Source organism: Platichthys flesus, chromosome 18 (assembly GCF_949316205.1).
Source record: "Platichthys flesus chromosome 18, fPlaFle2.1, whole genome shotgun sequence".
Classification (NCBI taxonomy): domain Eukaryota; kingdom Metazoa; phylum Chordata; class Actinopteri; order Pleuronectiformes; family Pleuronectidae; genus Platichthys; species Platichthys flesus.
This window is the reverse complement of record NC_084962.1, coordinates 15,424,938-15,438,489: the sequence shown is the minus strand read 5'-3', so window position 1 is coordinate 15,438,489 and position 13,552 is coordinate 15,424,938. Positions and strand designations below refer to the sequence as shown.

The following is a 13,552-nucleotide window of genomic DNA, read 5'->3' as shown; positions in this document are numbered from 1 at the left end:
ACAAAATGGGCACAAAAAAAATGGGCTTATATAATGACATAAAATAAACCACAGAAAACCAACACAATATATAAAATGGCTATGTTATCATAAATGAATCCTGAATGAATATGAAACATTTGGCTCAGGATACATGTTACCACCGGCTCAGGTAACGGGAAGGGATGGTTATGATTTACATGAGCTCTGTTGAGGTGCTAACACCTTGTGATGAGTGTTGGTGTTTATTGTTAAAGTGTAAAGTGAGTGCAGGTCAGCCGGAGTGTGGTGGAGGAGGGAGGACGCTCAGACAGGGACTCAAGTAAGCTCAAGTAAGCGCCTCGGGGGCCAGAGGACACGAGATGAGGAAGAGACACGACTCAATCAAATACACAGACAGACCAGCTGAGCGTTTGGTGCATCGGTGCGATCAATGAAAATATTGAGACTCCCTGCACAGATTGTTGTCCGCAGTTGTCATCATCTGCATTGGATGTTATGAATACGAGTTAACTTCAAGAGATCAGTATTCCCTACATTCAAACACTGTATGTCTAATTAGATATTCCATGTGTATCTAATTATTAATCCAAGGTTTTGAGTATCGCTTTGTGGGCCAGAACCCAGAGGAACGTTCTTCACAGCGCTGTTAAAATAGGAATGACCACAGGCGTAGCCAGGACTCTATAGGGACAAGCTGTGGTGTTTTTAGTGTGTTGGCTGGTGGCTACTAAGCAGCCAGATGGCCTTATATGGATCTATAGGAGGCTGTTTGCAAGACACCAGAGGAAGACATTAGCTAGAGGAAAAGGACACATGAAAGGCAGGAGAATAACAGGGGGGAAGGCGCTGGGAAAGCAGGAGATAAGAAGGGAGAGAGCCCAGGAGAGCACAAGTCAAATGAAACGATACGAGAAAAATGAGGAGCTGAAAGGATGCGGCGATGAGAGCAAGAAAGCACCGAGGAAGGACGTGACAGAGAGAGAGAGAGAGAGAGAGAGAGAGAGCAAAGGGGGGCCAGGCACAGTCACATAGAAAAACCTCTGAATCATCACGATCTCCATTACAAATGCTTTGGTTTTGTCAGCCTAGCAGAAGCAAACACACGGACACTGTGGGACGATCCATTAATCACGTTAAAAACCACTATTTCAATTCATACTTCTATTCATACATGATTCTGATGCCCTTGCAATAGTAGGGAGACCTATTTATACTCCAAACAAGCACATTGATCTCTGGTCGGAGGCGCTCTGCTACCTGGTATACATATGAACTACCTTGCGCCTGAACAGGGTGTTCATTATGGACAGTCGATGAGAGGTGCAGAATCCTAATTACCCACATAAATAACAAGACTAAGCGTCTGCAGCCGTACGAGCGAGTCCAGCGAAAGCCAAGATGCTGATGTCGGCAGGTAAAATGTTTACCATGCACTTAATATAAGGAACAGCTGGGGTTTGATGTCAATGTTATTAGCTTTGCTGCCATTTGTTCATAAACTTCATGGAGACCAGATACAATTTTTGTTGTTGCCCAAAGTCATTAGGACAAAAATCAGCCAGAGGACGACACGCATGTCCGCAGCAAATTCCATATAAAGATGTTTGAAACAAATAAAGGCAATTCTCGATTAGCTCAGGCCATTCCTCCAGGTTTTTTTTACTATCTGACCCGCTGTAAGATTTTAAATCCCCCAACACTGCAGTATCCATGCAGGTATTACCCTCTACAGGAGGAGACTCCAACCCAGTCTCTCCATTATGACTCTGCTGGTCCACAACCAGCCGTTTGATTCTTTCTTTCCACACCTTAGTTGCACAGTGGGACCCCCATCGTTCAATGGAGCGGTGCCGTGTGACCTGCACCCATTGGGCAGTTCCTAATGTCATCACGAGGTACCCACGCAATAAATGGGACCAGAATCTACAAATTGAACATCGTGCTGTATCAACAAAGACATGAAACCCTTGATTGAGGCCATAGTTTACATACTTGACGAGTAATTTTCTCATAAACATTTATTGAAACTGACTTAATTTAATCACTTCTCCAGACCTGACACAATCCCCTAGTTCTTTTCAGGCTGTGCCCGGCCACACCCCCTGTGAAGAGTGGACCTGCCTTCTCCTTTCACAAGATTTTAACACACAGACACATACATACTGAACTTCTCACATAGACTCATCCGTCAGTTAAGAATCTACAGTCCATGCAGAGGAAACAAATGGTGTAATTTAACAGTGCTGCAGTAAATCCTGCCTTCATTAACGTTTTAATCACTTTCATATTGAATTTGTTTTAGTGAAGGATTAATTCAACTGGATGATTGTTTTGGAGAATGTAGTGTCTGGGGCTGTTGAGCTGTTTTTAATTTTACGGTGAAGTTTTTCCTGCTAATGATATAAATGGGGTGAACTAAATATTAGAAACCAAAAAGTTATTAAATCCTGAAAACAGGAGACTTTTGACTGTTTAAGATTGAGAGAGTCTTAGAGATGGGGTGAGGAGTTCAGACAGCCGAGGGGGGAGCTCGAAGAGGGAGCAGTTGTCGCTCTTCTAATGTGGATGCCTCCTGGGCGCCCTCAATTGGAGGTTTACCAGGAACGCCCAACTGGGAGCGGATCCCTGGGTAGATGCAGAACTCGCTGAAGGGACTACATATCCCATCTGGCCTGGGAACGGCTGGGGATCCCCCAGGAAGAGCTGGGAAGTGTGGCAGAGGAGGGGGGTGTGTGGAATATCCTATTTAGCTGGCTGCCTAACTGCTCCGATCTCCAAACAGTGGAAGACAATGGATGGATGTTTAAATTAAAAAGGAGGCACGCGCTTCCTGATTCAGAGGTTTGTTCAAACAGATTTTCACTGATAATTATCATCATATTTTTTACATTTAAAAGCTTAATTGAATACTGATGCTAAAGTGGATTCAAGAGATATAGATATTCTCACTACTCAGGATATAATGAGATATAACTGAGTGAAAATCACGGGATAACAAACAGGGGACAAAACATATTTCCAACCATCTCTGTTGCAGTCAGAGGCTACAAGTGGAAACTGACTGAGGGTCAGAGGAGTAGCTTGTTTACTGAAAGGCATTTGTTGGCAATGAAACCTTTGAGCAGAGACCTGCTGCTGCTACATTCGCTGCCAAAGTGCTTTAACAGAAATTGCATAGTCCTGCTTAGCCAGGGAATTCACACTTCTTTCCTGCTGCAGCAGCACAAAAGACAGATTTGGCCGACGCCATTTTTCAACTGGGACGGTCCAGTTAGAAATGAGCGAGGGTTTTAAGATTATTAAGCAACCAATCACAGCAGTAGCAGACAGAACTGTGGCCATGACTTTGTTTGGTACACAGTGTGTGCGTGAGGATGTGTGCACCTACCTGACCAGTGTCCAGTGGTGGCCCCGGCGCGATCGATGCACGTGTTACTGACGGGGAGGAAGACCGTCTCCCAGCCGCCGGGGGCGTAGCGCCAGTTGTGGGACTCGAGGATGAGCGTGCGCTGGGTGCCGTAAGCGATCATGAAGCAGTAGACGACGTGGTGGAGCTGGCAGCCATAACCACAGCCCTTATTGATGTTACACACCAGCTTTCTCGCCTTGCTGCAGTCTGGGGGGTTCTGGGAGGAGGAGAGCAAACAGTGTTTCAACATTCTTTCTTATTGCTTGACCTTCGTCTCGAATCTCTCAATGCCCTGCTCCCTGACTTGTAATAACACACGGCAGATATTGTTTTCTTTGTTCCCTTCACCTGTCTGGCTCATTCTCCACTTCACTCTAATTGTATGTAGCCTGGTTCAATCCTGCTCTACCCTTTCTCTCTTTACCTGAAATATTCTCTCTCTTGCTCTAACTCTTGCAACTTCGTCTCTTAGATTTTATGCTAACAAATGTTGTCTGTTTTTCTTTTGCCATTGTTATCCAGACACTATAAACAATTTACTGTACCTCTTTACAAGTCCAACTCCTGGACAGCATTGTGTTACTGTGCCCAGCTGTTTTATGAATGTACATATATCTATAACCACTTTTTAAAGATTGAACAGTCTATAATTATATTTCATGTTGCTCTTGCACTCTCTCATTACTTTTCACTGCCGCTGTTCATTCCTGTCTTTTTCTTACACTCATTCTCATTATTTTTTTCCTTTTCCCCGTCACTTTCTCTCCACTACCTACTTTAAACCATTTCATCCCATAAATTAGTTTCGATATCATACAAAGTCTGAGGGTACGAATACCAAATGAGAGATGCTGGAGGAAGAACAAGGCTTTCTCTTTTTTTTGGCATAAAACCAAACTAAAAAAAAGAGAAGAAGTGGGAACCAGCAGAGTGACACACGCTGCGTTGTCGATGAGTTGCCGGGCGGATTGCGATTCGCTCTGCAGCCAGTCTGAGTGACTCCGCAACGCTCGTGCCAACCAGCTTCCTAAACAGCAATTACCAGATGATGGGAGTGTTTTCCTCATTAGGCTGCTGCAGCTGTGGATGGTTCACAGTAATCAGGCCGCCCCGGCACCCACCGGTGAGCGCTGCCTATCTCACAAGAGCAGGAGAGGAAGAGGAAGGAAGAGAGGAGGAGGAAAGGCGAGGGAAGGCAAGGAAAGTGAGGAGGAAAAGATAGGAGAGGATAAAGACCCGGAGAGAAAATGAAAAAGAGGCTGTGGAGCGGGGCGATGAGAGGAAACACGAGGAGAAAAAGAAAGAAGAGAGGCGACTATATGAGGGGAGAGGAAAGAAAAACGAAAGGAATGAGGGAAGGAGATGAGAGGAGAGGAAAGAAAACAAAAGGAATGAGGGAAGGAGATGAGAGGAGAGGAAAAATAAATGAGAGGAGAGCAGAAGGATAGAAGAGAGGAGAAAGATGGAAAGGAGAGAGGAGAAGAAAGGACAGGACAGAGCAAAGGAGGGGATAGGAAAAAGAAAGGGAAGGCGGAGACGTGCAGAAAAGTGATTACCACCACTGCTGTGGAACATGAACAGAGAACAGCATCGGGGTGACAGAACAAGCCGCACAGGTGCAAAAACCAACTTGCTATACTAATAATCTACAGTGGCACTCTGACAAAAGGGCCCCGCGTACAAAGCTTGTGTTCTGTCAACAGAGTTTTGCTCCTGAACCCCCGGGTCGGCATGAGATCGATGCACGGTGCGAGCCGCGTGGCGTGGAGCCTGCTTCTGGATCCCGGGCTTGATAATGATGAGGCTGGAATGACTCAGAAGAGCCCAGAGAGCCTCGGTTCAAGGGTAATGACGGCAGACGCACACGCACAAAGGCAGCCTCTGAGTGCCGCTCTGCACTGTGGGGTTAAGTGCCGGTTTAAATGCTCTGCCTTTTTTTGAGTGCGACACATATAGGCAGCTGCAGGGAAACTCGGCTGAGGGAGAAAGAGCACAGTGGTATTGTTTACGTGGGGAACCACTGGAAATGAAGAAGAGCACGTCAAGCTCGGGTAATTATCCACTGTGATGCCCGCACTCTTGAAGACTCCACAGCGTTTTGTGCAGGTACATTTCTGCTTTGCTAGTCTCCGTTGCAGATTTACAGTAAATCCAGCAGCTCATTATAAGTTTCTTGCCTTCTGAGTGAAAACAGTTATACAGTGCAGGCCATCAAGTCCCACGTTCTGCTCCGGAGCTGCTGCTGGCAATTTTTCTCTATCGCGGCCATTTAATATATTTTGCATCCAGTAATTGCCTCTACTTGCGGTAGATTTCATTGTTGCTGGCTCAGTCTGCCTTTCCTGCAACTTTAGAATTTACATTCACAGAAAAAGATGCATGCGCTAACCATGGAATGTGAAAGACTAACTGTCACTCTATATGTTATTGGGGTGTGCTGTTTATTTTTAAAGGATTATCAGCTCAACCGATTTTTGCTGCACGTCGTTAAGTTGCGTTTTCAACCCTGTCCCATTTTTTTGTTTTATAGTAGGATTACGCAAAAACTACTTAACGGATTTCCACAAAACTAGTTGGAAGGATGGGACATCTGCCAAGAGAGAACTCATTAAAGGTTGTGGTGGATTAAGACAAGGGAGGACCCATATCCACTTTCTTCAACATTTCAAGATGTTTATCAAGGAAATAATTCATTGATTTTCATGAATATCATGAATATGTAAGGGACCGATATCCATGAGTTTATCGAGATCCAAACAAAAGTCTGAATCTAGTGGATTTAATGGTTTCAGCTAAGACGTTAACAAATATATCTTTAACTACCAATGTGAAGCTGAGATCCAGTGGATCCAAAGGAAATCAAGAATTCATATGCATCTTCAAAATGAACATGATCGATGTGGAATATGGGGATTTGAATGGAACTTTAGGACGTGTTTTATCAAAACTAACTTGCCATAACCAACAGTAATCACCATTAACAAAATCAACCAGGACTGAAGTGATAAATCACTGACGTAGCCCTTTTTAATTTGGTCTGGGACACTAATCACATATCAAGCATTAATGGAGGCATTCATTTAGAGTCACATTTGAGGCCATCTAATGATCATAGACCAATAATGACACTGCTTTTAGCCTTGTTGTGCTCTCTGCCAGCTTCTGAATGAAAAACCTGGCTCGTGAGACACTAAAAGCTCCAGCTACTGTGTCTCTCTGCCCACTTGGTGCCTTGCAGGTAAACGTCGACTGGGCTTTTAAGCTTTCTGAGTAGACTGGAGACCAGATCAGCTAGCTCATGTTTATTCGCTCTCGCAGATGGTTCTGGCACCCTGCCCACTCAGACAGATTTCCATCCATCCCGAAACATGTCTGGGCCAATCACAGTCAATTATCTAAAAAGGGCTGGGTTTGATGGAATGACTGACAGGGGGCACAGCTGAAGCATTTCCACTAACAACCAAGAGCACTGTCGCTGATGTGGATGGTCTATTGAAGCAACGACTGGGGGGGAAGTGGCCAAAATCTGTTAGGAAAAACTCACTCACTGACATGTGCTACAACATCACAGCTCTTCACTGCACGCTGTTGACTGTTCACATCTTTCTGTCACGTCGTGTTTCATTGCTCTGATTGCTTGTCGAACTATTCCGATGTATCCAGCGGCAGTTTGATCAGCAACCGTTGATAACAGCACTTGGAAAAATTGAAAAATGAACTGAAGTGTTCCAGAATCATTTGCAAATGCAGGTGTCTGCTGCGACCGACACTATGAGAGTGGGAATCAATCTGTAAAGCTGCAGCTAGAAACAGAAACAAAGAGCTGAAAGACAGAATAAAGCTCTGTGGAGCAAAGGACAAGCTGCTGATTCATCTCTTCTGGGTCAATTAACATAGCCTCTATTGTTAATATATAAAAATGTGAATTATTGGCAACTTAAAGTACAGATGTGTTGAGTGGTAGGGATCTTATGGGTAGCTTGTCCAACAGAAATCCATCGGGAGACGCCAACCATGTTCACTGAGTAATGTAAGTGGACAGATGGAGCAGACGCAGAGACGGACTTAGTTAAACCGGGAGTGAAGGGAGAGGCTGGTGCGGGTGGCAGAGACAGCAGGAGAGCAGGGAGGAGTCTGTCTGTGTGTGTACATATAGATGTGTGAGTGAGTGTGTGTGACTGAGATAGCGTGAGACACACACAGAGCATTTCTTTTGCGTACAAGCATGTGCATCAATCAAGGGGCTGAGCGGGTGTGTGTGTGTGTGTGTGTGCTGCCTGCGTAGGTGTGGGTGAGTCCATGTGAGCACGACTCTCTGTGGTGTGTATGTGTGATGAATTAGTGATGGCAGCTGGTGGAGCGGTGTGATCCCTCAGCGGTGGTGACAGCAGCTGTTAGTGGTGCTGTCTCCGCCCAGCCAGACTGACTGGGTCCTCTTCATCAAACACACCGGCTCATTAAAGCTGCAGGGCCCGGTGCTGCGCCGCACTGCCCCACCCGAGAGCCCTGCAGCACCACCGCCGGGGAGGGGGGGGGGGCGGTGCTGCTGGGTGTGAGAGGAAGTGTTTCGGGGTCTCAGGTTGTGTATGTGGAGCTGTAAACATAGGTGTGTCCATTTAAGCCTGAGTAAGCAGGTGCATGTGTGTTACTTTCCCCCGATCCGTCATTTCCCCCGGTCTGCATTTGTGTTTTTGCGAATGTGTTTGCCACTAAACCGCTGACAGGCAACAAGAATCCTGCTGCTCAGATCCCACTGCTGGAACCGTCTGCTGTCACAGCCCTCACCTGCTCCTCGTGGAAACTGATGCCGACAGTTATGGATGATGTAAATTAGACAAGCATGTTAGAGAGATGTCCTCTGTGGCTCTGTGTGTGTGTGTGTGTGTGCGTGTGTGTGACAGAATATAGGGCCAGTTGGTGAAGCAGCAGGTGCGTCTGCAGTTACCTGTAGGTAGGTGATTCTGTTCTGGACCAGATCCGACAGGTCTTTAGCTTCCTTCACTCTCCACTCGCCCACTCCGTCCGCCTGGCTGAGGTAGTACAGGTCTGTCATGATGGACCTGCAGACACACATTTTCATACTTAAATTATTACACGAGTTCCCTTTTTAATATCTGGCTGAACATCGAAGGCAGAGTCATAGTTTCCACGTCTGCCAGTCTGATGGCAGGCCATGTGCCTGCACTGAATGTACCACATCAACTGTGCAACCTCCAGGTAGAAGAAAGTTTGGTCAACCCTAAACAGTGCTTGGTACAAACTTTGTTGGCCTTGTGCGACTCTCTTGTACAAAAATACTACATCCTCTCCAGATGATTAAAAAGTGCCGACACAGAGTGGCACCTCGCCAATACTGTTTCCTCTGCCATCAGTGTGATGTAAGAATCATTCCTTGTGACATTTACAGACATTATTGTCGTGAACACAAGCAGCAGCCGAGGGTCATATTCAAACAGCAACACTATATTTCTGAGAGGTTGGGACTTAATAGCTTTTTTTTGCAAGGGAGTGTTTTCACAAACATACATACCTCCCCACTCTCACATCACTTCTCCTCTGCTCTCATTAACAATGACAACGTCTGGCATAACTGTTCAGCTGTGAGGCAACACGTGTACATTCTTAAAAAACGATGAATACCCTTGCTGTAGAGTGAAGCTTTAACTTTGTTCACATAGCAGCCATTCAGAAGGATGCAAATGGAAGGACGGAGGTTTGGGGTTATCATGCAAATACTGATTCAACCATTATATTTATCAACTGGAAGATCGGGGAGCGAAACTATCAACAGGTTTTAAGGCACACGTTCAATTTGTATAAACACAGAAACACAGATAGACATTTAAAACCCTGTGGTTGGGTTAATTAAGAGGAAGAGATTCTTTGACTATTGGCTCTAGAGGTTAAAATGTGTCAACCATATGAGGTTTTATATATGTTTATCATAGGTCTTCATACAGTAGATCAATGTTGGTCTCTGTGAACGGGTCAACATGATATCCAGTGGGATCCAGATGTGATCATCACAGGAGCTGAAAATAGTTTCTTTGACATGAGGCAACACTGTGTATATTTTACTGAGCAACAGTGCCCCCATGGTGCTTCTGCAGGTCTGTTGTTTTAGATACATTTATACAAGCTGGGTTAAGGTTGGATTTTCCAGAGGTCCTTTTCTGATGGGCTCCAAAATCCCTAGGATGACCTGCAATCACAAGAGCATCACAACCACAGCAAAGTAATCAACAGGATTGCTACACGTCGATATCTGGATTAGGCAAAAAAAAACAAAAACGTTCCCCCGCTAGCGGCTCTAAAAACAGCTTCTCAACTGAACCTCTAGGAATTCATAAAATCTTATAGTAGATCATATATCCTGCGACAGAAGAGTTTATCAATATGGCCCGCGCCTACTTGGATATGCAGATTAATTATGTTCTTGACCAAGTGATCATGCATATTTTATACATCTTGCGTTACATAGCTGCAGCTCCGGTCTGTGACACTATTTCTGTCCAGACAGGAAGCTTGTCCCTGAATCAGGGCAGACGTCTCCTGCCCTACAGCACAGCTTCAGCCTCAGTGGCTGCCTTCCACAGAGATTTTTCCTCAACACAAATTATTGGTACGTTTCAGAAAACCTCTAAATCATGTGATTTGTGTCTTCCTGCAGGTAGAGAGTGAAGGCAACCCCCTGGACTACAAACACGTGTGATAGGAACATCCACTTGACAGCATATACAGTGTGACGTCTGTTAAACATTGACAAGTCTCCACTTTCAGGATATTTATAGACAAAGTGTCGTTTTTTTTTGTCATGTTGACATACAACAACTTCTTTCTGGTTGTTGAGCCCTTTTTAAGAAATCCGCAATCTTCATGCCTCTAAGAGCGAATCTGTTTACGTGACACACTCTGTCAAATACTGTGGCCATCCACTTAAAAACAAGCCCAAGAGCTCTGATATTTGCAGCTCAGGGCAGATGCAAAACACATCACCCACTCACACATGCACTTATGCAAGCTTAATTTATTGCTCCCTCCTTTGACCCAAATCAGTCACATCCAGTGTGACTTCTTAAGCATATATAAAGTAGTGGATGCAGAGATACACATAAAAAGCAGACAGATACACCACATCACGTTTCAGCAGGGCAGCATTGGCAGATAGCGCCTTCCTCGACAAGTAACGCAGTTTTATTACTCAATGTCCTGGTCTGAAGCTGGAACCGCAGTGTGTGATGGATGTCAAACTCTCCTCCACTGGCACACAGGGGAGCCATCACTGGACCTCTGTGGGAAGGAGAAGCAAACCTTCCCGGCCGCAAAACTTAACAACAGCAGAGCCCTGAGGGGATTTGGCAGCAAGACATGGGAACACCACACATCTATGACGTACCGCATATGTATAAGAGCTGTTCTCTTGTGTGCATGTAAATAATGTGCGGTCTTCCCCCAGTGCCTGTGATTGTCTCTTACTGATGTTGAGGCTGCAGCCGCTGGGCTTGGCAGCCGAGCGCAGGAGATCCAAGTATTGATGTTGCACCGATGGGAGAAGGTTTCAGGTTTAATTTACAGCGCGAGTATCACCAGGCGTATTGTAGGACAAAAGATGGGCAACAGGGAAGAAAGACTAGATGTGGGTTTTGCCCAGTTTATAGCCCTATGATGTGCAATTGAATGACACAACATAATGATGCATTTGGTAAACACCCATCCAGTTTGAAACTGAGCCCCTAACGTGGGTTTCGCGGCTTGCACGACATATGACACAATACTTTCAGCCATATCGGATCGCCATTGTGTCCACCCTGTTAGATTCCAGTTATAAGATATATACTATAGTTTGACAGAAATAAATGTTCTGTCTCCTTCTAGGGTGTACTGTTTCATACACCTTACAAATACCTCATTATAATTATATAAAGCCAAAATCTATGGGTTTCGGTATCAAGCAGTCAAATCATCCTGATCGCCCCCTGGTGGTTGGCTGCAGTATAGTTAAAAAAAAAAAAAACATGTCTTCAATGTTAGCAGATAATAAATCATTATTATATTATGAGTACATGTTTCCCAAAGATGGTTTCTGTTACTTCAGTGTAGGTGGCATTACACTGATATTTTTGGACAGTGGGAGGAAGTGGAGATGCGTTGTTCATCTTTATACAGAGGCTATAAGATCAAGACTCACTGTGGTATATATATATATTTTTTTTACCTCAGTGTATGTTACTGGCAGTCACATATAGAGATACATTTCCGTAGATGCAGCGGTGTTCATTTCCTGCTTGCAATAAGTGTTCCGTTTTATTTTCATATCTGAATGAACTTTCACACGGTTTCACCTCACCCGGCTATAAATATGTTGTGAAATCGCGACTCCGTATAATGCACGCTTTTTCTTTAATGTGCTACATTTTTATTTTACACTGGAAATCTTCTGGACAAGGGCCTTACCTCCTCCCTGAGCCGAATTTAAATGAAGGAGCGGTGCATTTATTCGAGTCAAACATTTCATTGCTCTTTCCACCTCTGCCCCTATCTGTGCTGCCTCTCCCAGCCTTTGCCTGCAGCACATACAAAGAGATCTGAGGGGCTTAAAAGGAAAGTGAAAGCATATAGAAGTCTGTGTGTGTGTGTGTGTACCTGGTGAGGAATCAGTCTTTGGAAAGCTGCTTAGGGCAGAAAAGACTAAGACAATGGGCTGTGTAAACCACTTCACCGGGATTACAATGAACCACTTGGCCAAATGACAGCAGGCCTTTCTTCATTCAGCTCTGTGGAAGCCGGCCAGCCAGATGACAGCGAGGGTGTGCCTGTGACCTTTGCCCTTTGTTTCTCAGCAACCAATGCGAGTGCTCCTTTCAAGTCCTGCTTCTGGCCAATGTTCTAGTTTCAACCTTTGCCACTGTCGGCAGGCTGTTAACTGTATCTTGTCAATGTTGCTTCAACACAAAGGAGGAAAGAGACAATATTTGCTTTACAAGGATCCGGAGCTAAGGCAGAAGCAACAACAATATCAGAAGCAACTATAATTTTCCCTGACAGATTATTTACAACAGATAAAGTTAAAATGCTGTGATTGTTTGTTTTTGCTTGAAAGGTTTACTTCAAAGATTAATCAGTACTTAATTTTTCATGAGCTGGGCTTTCTGTGGTGTGTTTGCTCTTTACAAATAGGTGAGGTTATGTGGTTGACTGTGCAACTTTACACTTTGGATTTGTAAAGACTAAACCGTGCAGTATATCCCATTGTACAGTAATGCTTAAAGTACTGTGGTAATACTAAATGTTTAACCCTGCATATTAAGTCCCATTAAAACTCACTGACACGTACATTCTCACTTTCACATCTCCGGAAATGTAAGTGTGGACAATGCGTATAAACTCTGACAGAAACACAGTCAGTTACTGGGAGATGATGTGTTATTCACTAAAGCACTGCCACATTTATGACTTGTATTTTCTTTCACCATCAACTTTTCCATGGACAAACATTCCAGCCCACCTCTCCTGGTGTCCCAGGTCCTGCAGGAGTGTGTCGGCGTACTTCTGCCTCTCGCCGGGCTCGACGGTGGTCAATTTCTTCACCTCGCTGCGCACAAAGTACCAGAACTCCTTCATGCCGTTCTCCACGCTTCTCCGCAGCTCCTCCTGAGTGGGGCCGGGGCCTGCGGCGGAGGTAGGAGAGAACAGCTCACAACAAAACACAACATAACAAAGATCCAGAGCTGGTGTGACATTTGAGGCACGAGTACGATCTCAAACAATGAATCAATGACGGTTACCTCAGGGCACCTCCTTGGGAATACAGCCGGGAGGAAGAGGGGAGTGGCAGAGGCCAACAGGTGTAAATAGGCTAAAGGCCCAAAGCAAGGTTTCATTTTTAACCAACCATGAAAACGTTTATTTCCATACTTTGTCCTTAGGTGTTGCTTTGACCCAATTAAAGACTACTTGATCTTGGTGTTTGTGTCTCATCTCTCTCTCTCTCTTGGTTTAGCCTCACAAGGTTTCAACAACAGGAAAAGAACTCTATACCCCGTCCCAGCAAAACAATGTTGAGTAACCCACATGGAAGCACAGCTGCCTGCTCTGGTTTCTGCTAAGCGAAATGAAAAAAGAAAAATAGAGGGAGGGGAAACAGCCTCGAGCAGGAGAAGA

At 44.9% G+C, this 13,552-nt stretch overlaps 1 protein-coding gene across 1 annotated transcript in view; it reads right to left on the bottom strand.

Annotated features, from left to right (window-relative positions):
* The window catches only part of fut8b (fucosyltransferase 8b (alpha (1,6) fucosyltransferase)), a 79,113-nt gene that overhangs the window by 14,042 nt on the left and 51,519 nt on the right, over nucleotides 1-13,552 (bottom strand). The window contains exons 4-6 of the mRNA XM_062411915.1: nucleotides 12,897-13,059; nucleotides 8,337-8,451; nucleotides 3,371-3,608 (exon numbers count right to left, since the gene is read on the bottom strand). Of these exons, the coding sequence (XP_062267899.1) occupies nucleotides 3,371-3,608; nucleotides 8,337-8,451; nucleotides 12,897-13,059 (516 nt within the window). The remainder of the gene's footprint in view (nucleotides 1-3,370; nucleotides 3,609-8,336; nucleotides 8,452-12,896; nucleotides 13,060-13,552) is intronic.